Source organism: Lepidochelys olivacea (assembly GCF_965140295.1).
Source record: "Lepidochelys olivacea isolate rLepOli2 genome assembly, chromosome: 26".
In the NCBI taxonomy this organism is placed as follows: Eukaryota; Metazoa; Chordata; order Testudines; family Cheloniidae; genus Lepidochelys; species Lepidochelys olivacea.
The window spans coordinates 5,529,974-5,547,481 of record NC_140436.1 but is presented as its reverse complement, the minus strand read 5'-3'; the positions used below and the strand labels follow the sequence as shown (position 1 = coordinate 5,547,481).

Sequence of the window (17,508 nt, the reverse complement as noted above, 5' to 3'; positions counted from 1 at the left end):
GGACTGGCCTGTCTCCCAAGATTTGTGAGAGTGTTGGGTCATCCTTTAGGATAGGTTGTAGATCCTTAATAATGCGTTGGAGGGGTTTTAGTTGGGGGCTGAAGGTGACGGCTAGTGGCGTTCTGTTATTTTCTTTGTTAGGCCTGTCCTGTAGTAGGTAACTTCTGGGAACTCTTCTGGCTCTATCAATCTGTTTCTTTACTTCTGCAGGTGGGTATTGTAGTTGTAAGAAAGCTTGACAGAGATCTTGTAGGTGTTTGTCTCTGTCTGAGGGGTTGGAGCAAATGCGGTTGTATCGCAGAGCTTGGCTGTAGACGATGGATCGTGTGGTGTGGTCAGGGTGAAAGCTGGAGGCATGCAGGTAGGAATAGCGGTCAGTAGGTTTCCGGTATAGGGTGGTGTTTATGTGACCATTGTTTATTAGCACTGTAGTGTCCAGGAAGTGGATCTCTTGTGTGGACTGGACCAGGCTGAGGTTGGTGGTGGGATGGAAATTGTTGAAATCATGGTGGAATTCCTCAAGGGCTTCTTTTCCATGGGTCCAGATGATGAAGATGTCATCAATATAGCGCAAGTAGAGTAGGGGCTTTAGGGGACGAGAGCTGAGGAAGCGTTGTTCTAAATCAGCCATAAAAATGTTGGCATACTGTGGGGCCATGCGGGTACCCATAGCAGTGCCGCTGATCTGAAGGTATACATTGTCCCCAAATGTGAAGTAGTTATGGGTAAGGACAAAGTCACAAAGTTCAGCCACCAGGTTAGCCGTGACATTATCGGGGATAGTGTTCTTGACGGCTTGTAGTCCATCTTTGTGTGGAATGTTGGTGTAGAGGGCTTCTACATCCATAGTGGCCAGGATGGTGTTATCAGGATAATAGTGATTAGTGATTCATGAATAACTCTTTGTTTCTTTATTTGGCACTGTTCATGGGAGGACTTCCCAAGAGTTCACAGATATGAATGTATTAAGCAACACAACACAGGGAGGTAGGTAAATAGCTACAGCATTTTATCAGTGGGGAAACTGAGGCACAGAGGGGTGAAATGAGGTATCCTGGGGAGTAAGTGCCAGAACTGGGATTGCAACCTAGATTACCTGATTCTCACTGTCCTGCTCTGGCTACTAGACTAAGCTGCCTCTGCTTTTTAAAAATTGTCAGTTGTTGCCTAGCAACAACCCACACCATTCTTAAAGCCACAAGGCATTGAAATCTCAGCAAAACCTTTAAGCCAATGCTTAGCTTTGAGCACACACTTAAGTCCCAATGAAGTCCACTTAAGCTAGTTGACTTCACTGGGACTTAAGCATCTGGTTACAGTTGTTAAGCATTTACTTAAGTGCTTTGCTGAATCAAGGCCTCAGAGAGTTGGGGTCCTGGTTACATCTGTTGTTATATGGGGTGATTTCTCTGTCACTTGGAGGCAATTTTAATTCTAGTCTTATGATTTTTGCTGTTTTCTTAAAGCCTCAGCTCCAGGATTCATGTGGTTACCTGAACATTTTAGCTTTATTTTTTTTAAAGATAAGTTTTCAGCCCTTATGGTTTCTGGGAAAGGCTTGCAAATGTGACCCAAGTGCACCCTTAATGCTCAAAAGCCAGAAGATAACAAAAGAGAACCCCAAATGTATTCTTGTTTTAAAATCTCATGATTTTGGGGGTGGAGGCTGGCCCTGGGTTTTTGAAAGCTCTGTGTTGGCACTGCTAGGTCGCCTTTCACCCCATGAGACTGGGTTTAGAAAAAGGCCAAAGTTTCCAAAAGCAGCCTGTGTTTGGAAGTCCATCCGTTTCGGTGAGTTTTGCATGAGATGGAGTTTACTATATTTACTTTATTTAATTTATTTATTTAAAAAGCGTGGGGCCCCGCGCTCGCCCCCACGTGAGCAGTTCAGCGGGCGGGGCACCGAGTTCCCTGTCCGTGGCTGACTTCGATCAGAAGCGGGAGCAGCTGCGGGAGGCAAAGTGCCCCTTGCGGGCCGAGGGAGCCATCCCTGGCCCTTTTAAGAGCAAGGCCCCTTTAAGGAGCAGCCGTTCGCCTGCTTCCTGCTGGCTCCCTGGGCGTGCACAGCCCGGCTCAGCCCTGGGGTTGGGCGGCCGGCTGCACCCTGCGACATTCAACTGCATGCAAACCCCGCCTGGGCGCCGCAGGAAGGAGCCTGGCAGCGGGGCGCTCAGCCCCGTCCCCCACCCCGCCAGCTTGGGCCAGCGCAGGGATCAGCAGTCGGGGCTTGCGGACCCGCTCCCCCCAGGGCAGCCGCCAGAGCCTCCTCTGCCCAGCCCAGGGTGCGCAGCCGGCAGAGCCCGGGGCAAGGAGTCCGCTGCCCGCTGCGCCCGGAGCAGGGGATGCCAGGGCCAGGCCGGAGCTAGCCAGGGGCCAGTGGGAGCAAGTCAGCGGCAGGAAACTGGCAGCCGCGAGAAACCCGCCGAGCAGGGCCCCGCGCAAGGCATTCCTGGGGCATTAGCTCACCCGGAGCCCAGCCGCGCCGCCTCTGCCAGGCTCCGCCGCCGAGATCGCGCCCCGCTCCGGCGCCCCGTGGCCCCCTCCCCCGCTGCACCCAGCCTTCCGCTCCCCGCAGGAGCCAGCTGCTCTGCGCCCGGCGGGGCCCCGCTTTGCCGGCGCGCCATGGTCTCCTGGATCATCTGCCGCGTGGTCGTGTGAGTGCGGGGCGCGGCGCGGGGGCCGGGGGCGCGGGGGCCGGGGGCGCGGGGGGTGGGCTCGCCCTCTGCCCAAACCTGGCTGCGGGTCCCGTGCGTTTGGGGGGAGTGTGTCGAGTCGCGCCGTGTTTCGGTGGCCGTGAGGAAGCCATGCCCCGCTGGCAGGGGGGTACAGTGGGAAGGGGGGGGTGCTGCCGGCGGTGGAGGTGGCAGCCAGGGGAGCAAACCCCCAATTTATTGGTAACAGAAGTGGGAGGGGGGGGTCTCTTAAGTTCCCCGGGCAGTGCTCCTGTCATTCAGCATCTCCTCTAGAACAAGCATCCGAGGGGTCGCCGGGTTAGTTTGTATCCACAAAAACAGCGAGGAGTCTGGTGGCACCTTAAAGTGTTTAAGGTGCCACCGGACTCCTGGCTGTTTTCCTCTAGAACAGCGTTCCTCAACTGTTTTGATACCTGCCTTCCTAAACTGTGTCAGGGAGATCTCAGGGACCGGTGCCAGTCCATGGACCGGTCGGTTGTTGGAAAACACTGCTCTAGGAGACCCACCTGGAGTAGACGGTATGTACAGGTGCCTTGGAAGGAAGATGGGCTGAGTTGAACCTGCTGGGACTTGAATCTGTGACCTCTGGCTGACTGAGTGTTTCAGATCTGAGGAAAGGAGTACTTGTGGCACCTTAGAGACTAACCAATTTATTTGAGCATGAGCTTTTGTGAGCTACAGCTCACTTCATCGAAATGAGCTGTAGCTCACAAAAGCTCATGCTCAAATAAATTGGTTAGTCTCTAAGGTGCCACAAGTACTCCTTTTCTTTTTGCGAATACAGACTAACACGGCTGCTACTCTGAAACCTGTCAGGTCTGAGGGTCAGACCTCCATAAGAGAATCCTAGAAATGTAGCACTGAAAGGCATCTCGAGAGGTCGTCTAGTCTAGTCCATCCTCCTGTGCTGAGGTTGGACCGAGAAAACCTAAGATGATCCCTGACAGGTGTGATCCTACCCTGCTTGTCACCTTTGACTTTTATCTGACCCAGTTTGAGATGTCTCACTTACCTTTTCTTTACCTCTAGGGCTGGCTTGAAATAAACTATATTACAGGGAAAGAATTTTGGTTTGAGGGCTACCCACAGAGTATCCTGTGTGTTTTAGCCAGCATGTGGGAAAGCCAGACATCAGCTTTCCTGCATTCCCAATAGGCTCAATCTCTCTCTGTCACTCTGCTAGTGGACATCTGTGCCTGTTGGGTTCCCGAGACCCCCTTTGAAATGGCTTCTGAGTTGTCAGTTCTTGGGACTCAGACTTGGGTTCTATTCCTGCTTCTGCTATTGAGCTGCTGGGTGACCTTTGGCAAGTCACTTTGCTTGTCTGTACCTCAATTTCCCCTCCCACCCTGTGTCCATCTATGTAGATAGTACACTGTCACTGTGTGTGTGCAGCCCCTTGCCCAATGGGGCTCCAGTCTCTGCTGGGACCTCTGCAGGCTATGGACATACGAATAACTGATGCAAAGTGGGACCAGGAAGCACAGACTCTGCTGTTGGAAGTCCATTTCAAGGCTGGTGCAAAGGTAGTTCTAGAATTGTTTGTTGAAAAGAATGTTTGTTTAACAGCTGGTGTTAACAGTCAAAACACCTGTTCAACACAATGTCTATTCGGGTGGCGGGGGCAGAACCGAACTTGTCTCAAATTCGAATAGCAAATCTAATTCTTTCATTGCCACTTAATATGTAGCACCCCAAGGAAGGGGTCAGAGGTTGAAACAGGGACAGAGTATTTCCAAACACTGGCCTTTTTATTTGTGGTCTCTGTTCTGACTTGCTAAATATTTAGCTCCTGGAGTTACAGCCAGTTGGTGGAGTCTGCCTTCAACTTGGCACCTTTCATCTCTACCCAGCCCCTGGTCTCCCTCCCCTAGCCCAGTCAGACAGCAGCCACCCAAAAGTGATGGCTATTTCAGACAGGCACTGCTGTCTAAAATAAGGGCAAGTATCCTTACTTGCTGTGGCATTCCACATAGCGCCCATCAGGGGCTCCTAGCATTTGGGCAGATGTGCCAGCTAATCTGGTAGGAATCTCGTTAGTAATGGAGTGTTCTTTAGCAGCCACTCATTATGTAGCATTACCCCGTAATCTTCCTGGCTAGCGAAAGCCCTACGTGCTTGTGTCTGTGTGTGGCAGGATGTCCCAGACAAGTCAGTTAATTTCCCATCTGGTAAGTGATTTTGCGTCAGACTGCACAAGCTGGGTCACGTGCCAGCTTCCCATCAGGGCTTCAAAGGCCACAGGTTAGGGCTTCAGTGTGCTAGGGATGCACCCACATGCTGGTGTGTCTGAGAATTAAACCGGAGGTGGGGCGGGGGGGAGTTGCCAAAACACAAACTGTTGGGCCACTCGCTAGGGTAGGGTTTGGAAAATGCGGCTAGGACCTTGTCTGCATTAGGGATTTTAGCCACCAGTATAGCTCTGCCAGGGCAAACCCCCAGTGGAGACGTGCTGTACTGGGGGGGGGGGGGAGGGGGGACCGGGGCAGCTACATCCGCGGCTGTGAACCCCTGCGTAGGAGACAGCAGGGTGGATTTGATTTAAATCAAATTGATTTAAAATCTCTAGTTGGGAAGACTCGATTTAATCATGGATTTCTACATAAAAGTGCATTCTTGTTGGTTGTTACCAGCCTGCATGTTCAGACGTGTTCCTTTCACCATCTTCAACGCAGCTTCCTCCTGAGAAGGAACACGTCTCATGATGTTTCATTCGGACAACCAGGCCTTGCATTTCTTTGTTGCGCTGTTTGCATTTTGCACACATGCCTGTCTTACCCACAGGTAAAGTAACTTCATTAAAATATTCCCAAACTGGGTCTCTCTTACGGTCTGCTGCTGCTATAGGTTTACCCTTCTAGTGAGAGAATGGTATGGTAGATCTCAAATCAATGAAGGCTACATTCAGAAAGACCTCAAGACTTCTGGAATATGCTGTTCAAACAGGTTCACTTTTGTTTCTACTGCCTGTCCCTCACTTCTCATGTTTATCTCCAGAATACTTCTCCTTGTCCAGATCTATTCCTCCCCCAACAATCTTTTATTCATTGAACTTTTTGAAACTTTGCACTTTTAGAGAGAGGTAAGGGATTGACTCTGTGTACACAAATTTGCAGAGGGACAATAGGGTTGAGGTCTGTTATTTCTCACCTCTCTATATTATTTATTTATTTAACACATTTTTGCTGTTAACAAGCATGTTATCTCTGGAGACACAAATCCACAGTTTGAGAACTGCAAAACTAAGCATCTCTGATGGTATCTTCTAGACTGAACAATGAGTCCCATTGGGTAGATAGAAAGATTAACCTAAATAATCTATACAGAAGCCACTGGATCCCCATAAGATTGGGCCCCTAATCCATGAATTATTGGAACTCATTTACAAAACTTTTCTTAAACATTACGTGAATATATTGTCTCATACTATAGAATTATAATGCATAATCCCTATTCCATGATGAGATATCTTTGAGCTATAATGTATCTTAATTAAAACTATCTTTAGATAGGGTTTTTCCTCAAAACGCATTTTATCAAAAAATCTGATTTAAATAATTTTTTTTTATTTATTTTTTTTAAATCATTGATTTTTTTTATCCACCCTGGGAGACAGTAATAGTGACCCTGGGAAGAACTTGTGCACCCCTGCAGCAAGTGGTACATTGGCTCTTGGGCATATAGAGGAGGCTGTCTTGTGTTTAGCGTGGCCTGTGCTCCACCAAGACCCGGGGCATGGAGCTGCAGTTCCCTGAGCGGTGGGGGAAGCCGTTTGGCTACTACCATGCTGCGTGGTTTTGCTCTCCTGCTCACAGCCTTGTGACGGTTGCGTGTTAATGTATAACCCGGGCACTGTGGGCTGCGACCCTGCAAGGACAGACAACAGAGGGCCCGGTAGCTCTGAGTTTGCCCTTTAAGGTGAGGGAGGCCGTAGTGTTCCCAGAACACTACGTTCAGGGCGGGTGGGGATAGAGGAGAGCGTGTCACTGCCCTGAAGATCCATTGCTGGTGGGTTTGGGCCCTCCCTGTTAATGACCTGCCTCATTGTGCATCAAAGCTGCTGGGCCCAGCTGTATATAGTATCACTTGCCCCCAGGGGGAGGTAGCCTGTGCAGTGACTTCCCAAAGCAGGGCTGGGGGACGGTTTTACTGTGGCCTCCCCATCTCTCTGCCATAGGTGATGTGATGGCAGTCCAATCCAGAGCACAGGTATGTGCGGACTGGCTGGTCTGCAGCTCTGGATAGGCTGCAGGAGTAAATGTGTTTAAGTAGGGCTGTGGCTGACCTGTGTAACATGTTTTTTTCTTGCCAGCATGGGCCACCTCCTGGCCTCCACTTCTACCAGGGCTAAAGCCAGGTTCTCAGACGTGGTTTTGTGGAGCCAGCATAGGAGAGCAAACCTGCGGAACAGCCTGTATTTATATTTGGTTACCTGGGCGGTGTAGGCAAGGGTCCCTCTCTGGCTGGGAGCTAGAAGAGGCTGGTAGCCGAGCTTTCAGAGCTAAGCATATCCATCCTGGTGGGTTGGCATGGAGAAGCCAGTGCATTCTGGCTGGACTAGCAAAATGGGGTGCGTGCAGAGTGGTTTGGGCTGGGGCTCATATGCCCTTATGCTAGCGAACAGAGCTTTGGACTACGACTCAGGAGACTTGGGCTCTGTTCTCAGCTCTGCCACTGGCCTGCTGGATGACCTTGGGCAAATCGCTTCACCTCCCCTGTGCCTCAGTTTCCGCATCTATAAAATTGGGGGGTGGGGTCAATGTTACCAACCTGGTTTGTTAAAGTACTGGGAGATCTAGAGATGAATGGCTGGTACCTGCCCAATAAGGCAGTATTGGCAGTGTACTGCAGACCAGACTCCCGATAGCCCATTACACCTGAAATCCCAGTCACCCTGACGCATCCCAACAATCTGCGTTTATGGCACTTTAAATCTTCGGAGCCCCATGGCAACCCAGCACGCTTCCAGCCCTTCTGTTGCTCTCTCTGGCTCTCCGGACAGAAGAGTCAGGCTAAGTTCAGCCACCCCACCCTGCAGTTCCAGTGCCATCTGGGTGAAGCAGTTGAGGCCAGACGTGCCCGTGGAATTCCCCAAGAGGAGCTGAGGTGGGATGGGGGTGCCCATGCAGCTGCCTCTCAGCTGTTGGGCTGACCAGGGGGGCTGCATGTGCCTGGACTCCTGCTGATCATATGGAGGAATCTCTGGCCTTCAGGTTGTCTCGGAAGAGAGTGCAGGGGGTTTGGTTAGTGGCGCCAGGAACGCGATGCAGCGGGGGCTGGGTTCGGGATGACATCTTCTGTGTGTTTTTTAAAACAAATTTCATCTGAACGAGACATGCGGGAATAACTGGGAGAAGTGCTGCTCCTGCTGGAGGGGGCTGGCTGGTGCTGGTCTCTCAGGCTGATTCATGCTGCCCACGAGGGTCTGCAGCCCTGCTCAGACACTACCGTTGCTCGCTGCTGCCGCATTACAGGAGCCCTCCATCTCCCTGCACCCCATCTTTCCCTGTGCCCTGCTCCCCCATGTCCCTCTCCGCTTCAGCACTTCTGGCAGCATGCAGCCTGGAAGGCTGAGTACCCTCTGCGGGGCCAGGTTCCCTGGGGGCCATGCCCTGCCCCATGGGCTGGCTCTAGCAGTGCGTCCTGTCCCCCATCCCCCCCAGTGTGCTGGAACTTGTTGGGAACCAGTTCCGGTGAGGAAGTGCAGCCTGACGCCATCCTGTGATTTAGCAACAGCCTGTCGGACTGGCTTGGCTTGTGTAACCAGGGGCTGGTGTGGCAGCCCCAGGCACGTTAACTAGCCGTGCTCACAGGTGCCAGTCAGTCAGACTGGTAGCGGGGAGGAGAATGCAGTCCAGAGGGACGACCTGGTGGATGAGACTGAGACACTTCCTGCTCCAGCCTCCAAACTCTAGGGCATGTCAGGGAAGTAGGACCTGAAATCAGACTCCCTGTTAAAGGGTGTTTGGAGGGGGCAGGACATGACCCAGGGAGAAGGGTGGCAGAGGTAGCAGCATGCTGCAGAACAACCTGCCAGCAGCTCAGAACAGGGCTTAAATCCTGAACACCCTGCAGCCCCGGTCAGGGCAGTGGCCTGACACGCTGGATTTACCTGAGCTCTCCTGTCTGCTTGGTGCTTTGGCATCACTACCATGACGGGTCTGTGAAATGGGGTGACCTGGGGAGGGCTGGTGTGCGTGGGCCAGGCGAGCGCGGGCAGGATGTGGAGTATCCTGACCTGTCAGTGCTAATAGCTGTTCCCCGCTGGGAAGTGGGTGTAGCCCTCAGGATCGCCTGCAGGCTCTGCAGTGGTTGTGCTGCTCTGGCTAATTACCGGCTCGGCTGGTATCTGTCACGGGGTTCAGGCACTCTGCCTGCCTGCGATGCTTGGGAGGGTGTCACGGGGAGCTGGCCTGGATACAGGCTCTACCTTCCCTCCCGGTACCACCACCGAGTCCTTCCCCCTTCATCTCTCTCGCTGCCAGTCGGCTGCCGCCCCGTCTCCTCTCATTGCCACTCCAGAGGGAGAGGAGTGAACGTTCCCTGGGCAGAGGCGCTGGGGCAGCATGGTGCTGGAGGCCGTGAAGTCAAAGCTGCGGAGAAGAGCCAGGCAATGCTGCTTCTCGCTGCTGGCCCTGCTGTATGTGTGGTGGCCGGCCTTTCTCACACCTTCTCTCTGTTACAGGCTGGTGTTCGGGATGCTCTATCCAGCCTATGCCTCCTACAAGGCCGTGAAAACCAAGAACATCCGGGAATATGTGAGTATGAAGAGAGGGCAGTCCGCGCTGGGGAGGCCTCTGTGAGTTATTGTGTCCAGGGATAGGGGACCTAGTGGGGAGGTGACACTAGGGAAGACACCAGGGAGGCAGGTTACCTGGGGGGCATTGAGCCCGACGTGGAAGCAGCAGGGCTGATTTCCCTGCCCGCCTGAGGCTGGGCACAGGAGGGCAGTGGTGGGCGTGCACGGTTGGTTTCCTGGGAGCAGGGTTGCATGTGGAGAGGCTGAGTGCCTGGGCTCTGATCCCCACTCTGTGCGCCTGTCTCCCACCTCTGCTGTGGGGATGGTGACCCGAGCTGACCCTTTGGGGCAGCGAGGATGAACTCGTGTGTGTAAAGCATGGGGCATGTTCTTTCCAAAGGGATTAAATGCCCATGGCCTTAAACTCAAGGGCTGGTATGTGATTCTGCTGTAAAAGCCGTGCCCCCTCCCGCAGCGGAGTGGCCCTCTGACCGCTACGGGGTGGGGAAATGTGTCTGGGGGCTTGGACCCGAGGGCTAATAGCAGGCAAAGGGCCCTACCCACTTTGTGAAGGGCAGGTAGGGCTACCCCAGGGCTTGGGTGGCAGCCCGTCCCTCCCCTCAGCTGGCTCTGAGCCCTGCAGGCTGGCGTGGATATGTGCAAGGGGAAGGCTGTCACAGTCCGTGCTGGATAACCTGCTCCCCCTGTCCCTGCAGGTCCGCTGGATGATGTACTGGATTGTGTTTGCACTCTTCATGGCTATGGAGACCCTCACGGATATGTTCGTTTCCTGGTAAGGCACCAGCCTTGAGGGCCCTTATCTGGTGGGCGCGGGTGGCTTCCCTGCAGGAGGCCCTCTGGACCGCACAGAGCCCGCTGCAGGGCCATATCCTGTACAAGGGACTGATGCTTCAGAGTGATGTCACATGGAGCATGCATGAGCCTAGCTATCCGCTGTAGGGAGGTGGGCTGGGTTTAGGGCTTGTCTCTTACCCACAGCTGCTTGTCTGCCCACCCATATCCTAGTTGCTGTCCTGGGACGTGGCCTCACAGGGTCTGCATGTGCCCTCTGATCCAGTGCCCCACACCCAGGGGAAGGGAAGGCACAACCTCCTCCATGCCATCCCAGTTGTCCGTCCGTCCATTTGGGTCTCCTGCATGTTTGCCACCACCTTGTGGGCTGCCGAGCCCCTATCCTCCTTTAGCAAGGTGGAATTGATTGACCCTCTTCCTTCACGCCCACTCCATGTGATTGGGGGTGGGGGGGACTCGCTGGGCCTGAGTGCAGACTGGGGGTGGGGAGCAGCTATCCTTTCAGTTCAGAAGCAGAAAGCTCTCTGAAATTCCCCACTCCCCCTCTTGGTGGACAGGAGCAATGGGGGTTGCAGCTGTGCAGTTGCTCTGCATTGAGCCATTTCGCCATGAGGGTGAAGGGCAGAGGTATGAGGTGTTGGGCTCTGTGGGCCCCGGGTACCCCCCTCACTGCTGCATTCTCCATCTGGCAGGTTTCCCTTCTACTATGAGATCAAGATGGCGTTTGTCGTGTGGCTGCTTTCCCCCTACACCAAGGGAGCCAGCCTGCTCTACCGGAAGTTTGTGCACCCCACGCTGTCCCGCAGAGAGAAGGTAACAGGTCTCCACGCTCTCGCCTCACTTCTGGGGTTCAGCAAAGCTGCCGTCCCTCCCTAGGGTAGCTGCATTGTAAGCACTTAAAGTGAGGGGCTGGCTGGCCGTGCTGATCAGAATGGAGGCAGGCTGCGAAGCCTTTCTCCACCCTGTTCTCCCAACACCCCTCAATCCTGACCCGCGTCCCCCTCACTATTACAATTCAGAGCCCCCGCCAAGTCAGAGAGTTGTGTTGTTTTTAAAAGCCAGCAGCGGTCATTCTGGCCATCTACTCTGACCTCCTGCATAGTACAGGCCAGTGAACCTCCCACAGGACTTCCTGCATCCAGCACATACCTTGTGGTTGAGCTAGAACTTTTTAAATATAAAGTCCTCTGGTCTTTATCTAAAACCTCTGCCGTAGCACTGTCTGTTGTTCCAGTCCTGGGCTTCCCACACGTAGGTCTGCCAATACTCCTCCGCCTGACCTGCTGAACCCCCGTTAAATCCATTTAAAGGTTGGTTCCTTGGTGGGGGCCATTGCATTAACCCTGAACTCCCCAGCCATATCATAGAATCATAGAATATCAGGGTTGGAAGGGACCTCAGGAGGTCATCTAGTCCAACCCCCTGCTCAAAGCAGGACCGATCCCCAACTAAATCATCCCAGCCAGGCCTTTGTCAAGCCTGACCTTAAAAACTTCTAAGGAAGGAGATTCCACCACCTCCCTAGGTAACGCATTCCAGTGTTTCACCACCCTCCTAGTGAAAAAGTTTTTCCTAATATCCAACCTAAATCTCCCTCACTGCAACTTGAGACCATTAGTCCTTGTTCTGTCATCTGCTACCACTGAGAATAGTCTAGATCCATCCTCTTTGGAACCCCCTTTCAGGTAGTTGAAAGCAGCTATCAAATCCCCCCTCATTCTTCTCTTCCGTAGACTAAACATCCCCAGTTCCCTCAGCCTCTCCTCATAACTCATGTGTTCCAGACCCCTAATCATTTTTGTTGCCCTCCGCTGCACTCTATCCAATTTTTCCACATCCTTCTTGTGGTGTGGGGCCCAAAACTGGACACAGTACTCCAGATGAGGCCTCACCAGTGTTGAAGAGAGGGGAACGATCCCGTCCATTGATCTGCTGGCAATGCCCCTACTTAGCGAGGGGGGTGGGTGGGAAAGCAGTAACAGGGCTGTGTGCAGGATTCCTGCAGGGTTCTCAGTGTAGAGATATAGTTGCATGGACTCTGTATCTCTGTCACCTGCTTCGGAAGGAGCCAGCTCCGTATGAGCGTAAGACATGGCCCCGCCAGGCTCATAGCTCAGTCTGTTGATCAGTAACTCCTCCCAAACAAAGAAATGCCCAGGGTAGGCTGGCGAGGTGAGACCCTGGCTGGAACAGGGTAGCTCTGCAGTTGAGTTTAAGGGGTACAGAGCTCCCAAGGCCAGGTGGGTATTGGCTCAGGCCTCTCCACTGGCACAGCTGTGTGGGGTTCCTGGTGCCCTTGTGTCTTGGAGCAGGTTGATTCCTCCTCTTCCTTCCCAAGGTGGGACTCGGGGCTGGGCCTGGGCCTGGCAATGCTCAGTATCACATGTCTCTGCAGGAAATCGACCTATACATCACCCAGGCCAAGGAGCGCGGCTACGAGACCATGGTGAACTTCGGCAAGAAGAGCCTTAACATCGCAGCCACAGCTGCCGTCCAAGCTGCGGCCAAGGTACCTGATCTCCCTGGGTGATTTGGGAGGCTTTTGTGGCCGTGGAGCATCCCAGTAGAAACCAGCAGAGCTGGCAGAGGCCAGTGGGAGAGACTGCGCCAGGGTGTGGACCGGGTGCTTAGGGCTGCTCTGTGGCACCCACGCATCCTGGCAGCTCACAGCCCTAGCATTCTAGATGGATACTCGGGTTACTGTTAGTTCACTGCGGCTTTAAGGTTAGCTTTAATCCCACAGTCTAGCCAGAAACTCACTGCTCCTGTCCCTCCAGAGGTAATGCGGCCGCTCCCCTTGGACCTGTGTGCTGCCCCTTCTCTGCACCTCTCACGCAGATGCAGCTCTGCCTGTTTTTCCTGTTTACCCAGGTGCTTATTAAGCTGGATTACACTGTGCTCTCCCATAACCGTCCCCACCCCCAGTGTCAGAGGCAAGTAACATCCTGCTTAGGTGCCTCCTACCAAGTGGAAAAATCCGAAGAAATAATCGGACTTGGCTGCCCAGGAGCCAGGTGTTTCAAAGCAAGCCATGCTGCCAAGGGGCTAGCACCCAGGCCTGGGTTCTGTTCCTGACTTGCTGCAAGTCCCCTCTCTTCTGTGCCCAGGTCCCTATCTACCCAGCGGGCACCCGCCTGGTAAAGCAGTTTGAGATCTCTAGGTGAGACGTGTCACTTAAGTGCCTGTGATTTACATGGTAAATGCCAACCTGACCCCTATTCAGCGGCCCCACATGTCAACCCACTGGGGCTATGGACTTTCCCAGCTGTGTTAGCCCCCACAGGGCAGTCCTTTGCATGAAGCTTCCCTCGAGGCTCCATTCTCGGCAGGAGTGGCCTGGCCACAGTGTGACTAACCCTTTGCCCCTCTTCACCTGGGTGTTGAGTTGCGGCAGCAGATCTAGGTGCTCTGAGCTGCCCCTGCAGCCCGGGGTGTGTCCTTGGCACAAGGCGTCTCTGACCTGGTCTCTCACCGCCTCCTGTTTGCTTGGCAGAGCCAGGGAGCCCTGGCCGGGCGTCTGCGCAGCTTCAGCATGCAGGACCTGCGCGCCATCCCTGACGACACCCCCGTGCACTACGAAGACCCCTTGTACCTGGAGGATCAGGAGATGAGGAGGCGGCCGATAGGTGAGGGGCGAGAGCGTGGCGGGGAGGGGACTAAGTCCTGGGGATCTAGGGTTTGTAAAAGCTCTAACAGAAGTGCATCTCCGTTCTCTCTGGAACCCACTGGGTGCTGGCTAGCTCCTTCGGATCCAGGGCTGGGCCGGGGAGACTTCCCTGGCCCCTGAGAGATGGGGATGGGGCCAGGACTCTCCTGAGGAACTTGCCCCAAGTCCTGTCCGAGGCTTCACCTCCAAAGGGGCAGAGGGGTCAGGCTGGTGAGGGGAGGGGCAGCGTGTCTGGGCAGGAGGGGAGCTGCTCCACACTTGGAGGAGGAGGCAGGATGGGTTTGTGGCCAAACTCCCCTCCTGCAGTAACGCTGCTAATGTCGGGGCTCAGGCAGGCCTCCACAATCTCCTGAACTGGGGAGAGGGAAGGTGCGACACAGAAAGCCTTGTGGGAGGTGGACCCTGGGTACAGGATTTGGGCTGAGCGGGATTCGAGAGCTGGTCAGAATGGTGTGGCTGGCTGGAAGGGGGCATACCAGCTCCTGTGCAGAATGTGCTTGCTGCATGTATGGGGCGTGGGCGCAGCTCTGGTGGGCAGAGGAAGGGCAGATGGCTCCGGGCGAGGCCTGGGACTGAGCTGGGAAAACAGGGTTTTATTCCTGGCATGGCGGTGCTGGGTGAGTCACTCCTGGTGTCGCCAGCCTCAGTTCCCCCCCTGGAGCATGGCTCGCCAGGTTAAGTGGTGTCGGTAAAGCACTCGGTGGCGCTCTGCGGGAAGGTGCTAGAGAAGAGCAAAACCTGAAGCCTATAAGGGAGACAGCATTGCCCTGATTGCAAAGCCATTGCCTCATTGCTGGAAGGCAGCGTGGTCTAGTAGATAAAGCACTGCACTGGGACCCCAGAGACTTGGTTCTGCTGGCCTGCTGTATGACCTGGGGCAATTCACTGCACCTCTGTGCCTCCGTTTCCCATCTGTAAAATGGGGATAATGGTAATGACCTCCTTTTGTAAAGTGCTTTGAGATCTAGGGATGAGACATGCTAGATAACTCTCAGCTCTTAACAACATCACATTGGCACAAACTGAAGGTTGAGGGAGGAAAGGGGGAATCTCTCTGAAAGGCTCCTCCTGCCCAGTGCTCAGCGTAGCAACCAGAGCTCTCTGCCTGTCTCCCTGGCTTTGGCTTTCCAAAGCCCCAGTTACACATCTGTGCTCATGGCAGGGAGAGGGACTTGGAGTGAGCCTGGTTCAGAAGCAGCCTCTGATAATTAGCAGCTGTGGCTAGAGAACATTGTGAAGGAGGTGGAGGGTTCAAAGCCTGCCCTCTTGCCAGCGTGGCACTTAGCTTCTAAAGAGATGGGCATGTGCCAAGGGCCGCAGCAGGAATCTGCTCCCACTCCTGTGCCATGCACTGATCCAGCACTGGGCTTTCTCCTCTTCCCCCAAAAAAGGTTACAGAACTGCCTCGGCCGGCCGGCAGCCTGGGCGCGAGAGCGACACGGAGGAGGAGGAGTGTTGGTCGGACTCTCAGATCTCTCCCAAGGCTCTGCCCCGCAGCCGGGACTTCACGCTGTCCAAACCACTCTCCAGGAGCCAGAGCCTGCGTGTCGTGAAGAAGAGACCCCAAGTCAAAGAGGTGAAGATTCGGGCAGGCTGTGTCCTGCCTTGCTGCACCAGCCCCGCTGTCCTGGAGACCCACAGGCTGGGGAGGGCTGTGCCCTTGGGCAGGGGGGAAGGTGGGAGCCTCTGTTTCCACCATCCTGGCTTCTGAAGGGCACCCTGGCCGCTTGGGGGGCGGCTCCGCACACGGCGCCGCCTTGGGAGAGGGGAGCTTAACGAGCGACGTTGGTGGGGCGGGTGCAGCAAAGGAGGCCTGACTCGCTGCTTCTCCCCTGCAGGGCTCTTCCAGGCTGGTGCGGGGCCGAGCGAGGAAGAAGGCAGTGCAGCCGGATCAGGACAGTTAGTTAACCCGCAAGAGCTGGGCTTCACCGGGAGTCTTAACCTGGTGTGATTTGGCTGTCACACCAGGGGCGGCACCTGTCTCCGTGGGGCCACGTGCCACTTCCTGCTACGTACCTGGCAGAGGAGATCGCTGTTTCTAATGGGGCTGGGGGTCCCTGTAGACCCCGCTGTAAATATCTTGTCCCCCCTCTCCTCCCCAAGAGGTCCCAGTACCTTCCTGACGACACCCTGCTGCTCTCTCTGCCCTAGGAGCTGCCTCTACACAACGCTCCCCGTCCCCCTGGGAGTAAATAGCCCAGCACCAGGCCTGCTGCACTCTGTGCACGTGGGCTTCTGTCTCGACCCCCCCCCCCCCCCCGCTGTTCTGCTGGGCCCCAGCTTGGCTCCTCCGCGGCTGGGTTAGCAGCACTTTAGACCATGGAGCTACTGCACGTGCCCTGTGACTGTCCCAAGGGGAAAGGCCCCCCCTCCATGCCTCCACCCATCTGCTGCAGGTCAGCTCCAGTGCGTCCGACCCCTCCTCCTGCTGTCCGCCCTCTGACCCATGCAGTTGTGACTGCCCTGGAGTGTGTCTTGCATCCCTGGCACTGTTCCCGTAGGGCGAAGGCTCTTGTTTCACTCAGGTTTCTCTGCTGTCCATCACTGCCCGGTGTGCCTGAGCGCCCTGGGTGGGTGCGATGAACTGCTTTCTCTCCTGCTTGTGGGTCAGGAGCTGTGGTGAGTAGCAGCCTGGACCATGCCCAGGAGGGTCACAGGCATGCTGTGTCCTGGGCATTACATCCTCCTGCTCTTCAGTCTCTGATGGACAGGTTTGGGGGGATATTTATCTGTAGAGTAACTAGCAGTTGCCTTATGGAATGTGAGTGACCCTCTCCGGTCCCTCTATTCTCGGGGGTCAACCACAGCATGTTTGTGGCTGAAATGGCTGATGCTTTAAGGCAAGCTGTGTGCTTCTGTGAGCGGTCAGCTCTCCAGAGATCAGTTTTGGATCAAATGATCCACCTCTGAATGGAACGTACACAACAGCCCAGAGCCTCCCTTAGTTACTTGGTGACCTCTTCTAAACATCCCAGCGGTATCGAAAGGCAGAGGTGTGGTGCAGTGAGAACTTCCTCTTCTAAGTTACACAAAACTAAAGACCTCAAGTGCCAAAGACCCATGTGCTTTAGACCCAGAACACAGCACTGGGAGCCAGTCACCTCTCTGCCCCCCCCCATGGATTTCTGTAGCCACCCCTGTCTCCCCTGACTGCACCTCAAGGATCAGACCCTCCCATAGCCTTGCCTCAAATCCTTGTTACTTGAAAACAGGCTGACTGATTTCTCAGTAGCTCCACTTCTGTGTCCTTTACCCTCAGCTGACTTTTATGTTAGACTGTCATGTATAGAGGTTTTGTATATTTAAATACATGAACATGTGAAATGAGCTGGTGTGGGAGTTTCTTTTGAGTCAAAAATTGTCCCCTCTCAAGAACAAAGCACAGCAGTGTGGCCTGCAGGCTCAGGGTCTTGGAGTTGGGGTCCGTTAGCAACCCCAGCCGCCGTGTCTGTACAGCACCCAGGACGGGGCCTCCAGAGTGAAGTATTTTTAATGCAGCTGTACTCTTCCCATATGCCTTCTAGTAGAGGGTCTGAAATGTTTTAAAGGCACCTGCTTTCTCCCAACTCCATAAGGTGGGTATTCCCCTTGTATAG

At 54.5% G+C, this 17,508-nt stretch overlaps 1 protein-coding gene across 1 annotated transcript; it reads left to right on the top strand.

Annotated features, from left to right (window-relative positions):
• Positions 1-1,944: 1,944 nt before the first annotated feature.
• REEP4 (receptor accessory protein 4) lies at positions 1,945-17,239 on the top strand. The gene is made up of 8 exons (XM_084615008.1): positions 1,945-2,654; positions 9,379-9,451; positions 10,149-10,225; positions 10,938-11,058; positions 12,641-12,754; positions 13,739-13,871; positions 15,304-15,488; positions 15,751-17,239. Exons 1-8 carry the CDS (start codon positions 2,122-2,124, stop codon positions 15,814-15,816), a joined length of 1,302 nt encoding a protein of 433 aa, XP_084471134.1. The 5' UTR covers positions 1,945-2,121; the 3' UTR covers positions 15,817-17,239.
• The last annotated feature ends 269 nt before the right edge of the window (positions 17,240-17,508 follow it).

Excerpts from the sequence above, each read along its gene's own strand:
- REEP4 (XM_084615008.1), top strand. The coding sequence starts at position 2,122 with ATGCAAACCCCGCCTGGGCGCCGCAGGAAGGAGCCTGGCAGCGGGGCG. Across the intron at positions 2,655-9,378 it reads ATCATCTGCCGCGTGGTCGT|GCTGGTGTTCGGGATGCTCT; the intron begins GTGAGTGCGGGG and ends TCTCTGTTACAG. Across the intron at positions 12,755-13,738 it reads CCGTCCAAGCTGCGGCCAAG|AGCCAGGGAGCCCTGGCCGG; the intron begins GTACCTGATCTC and ends TTTGCTTGGCAG.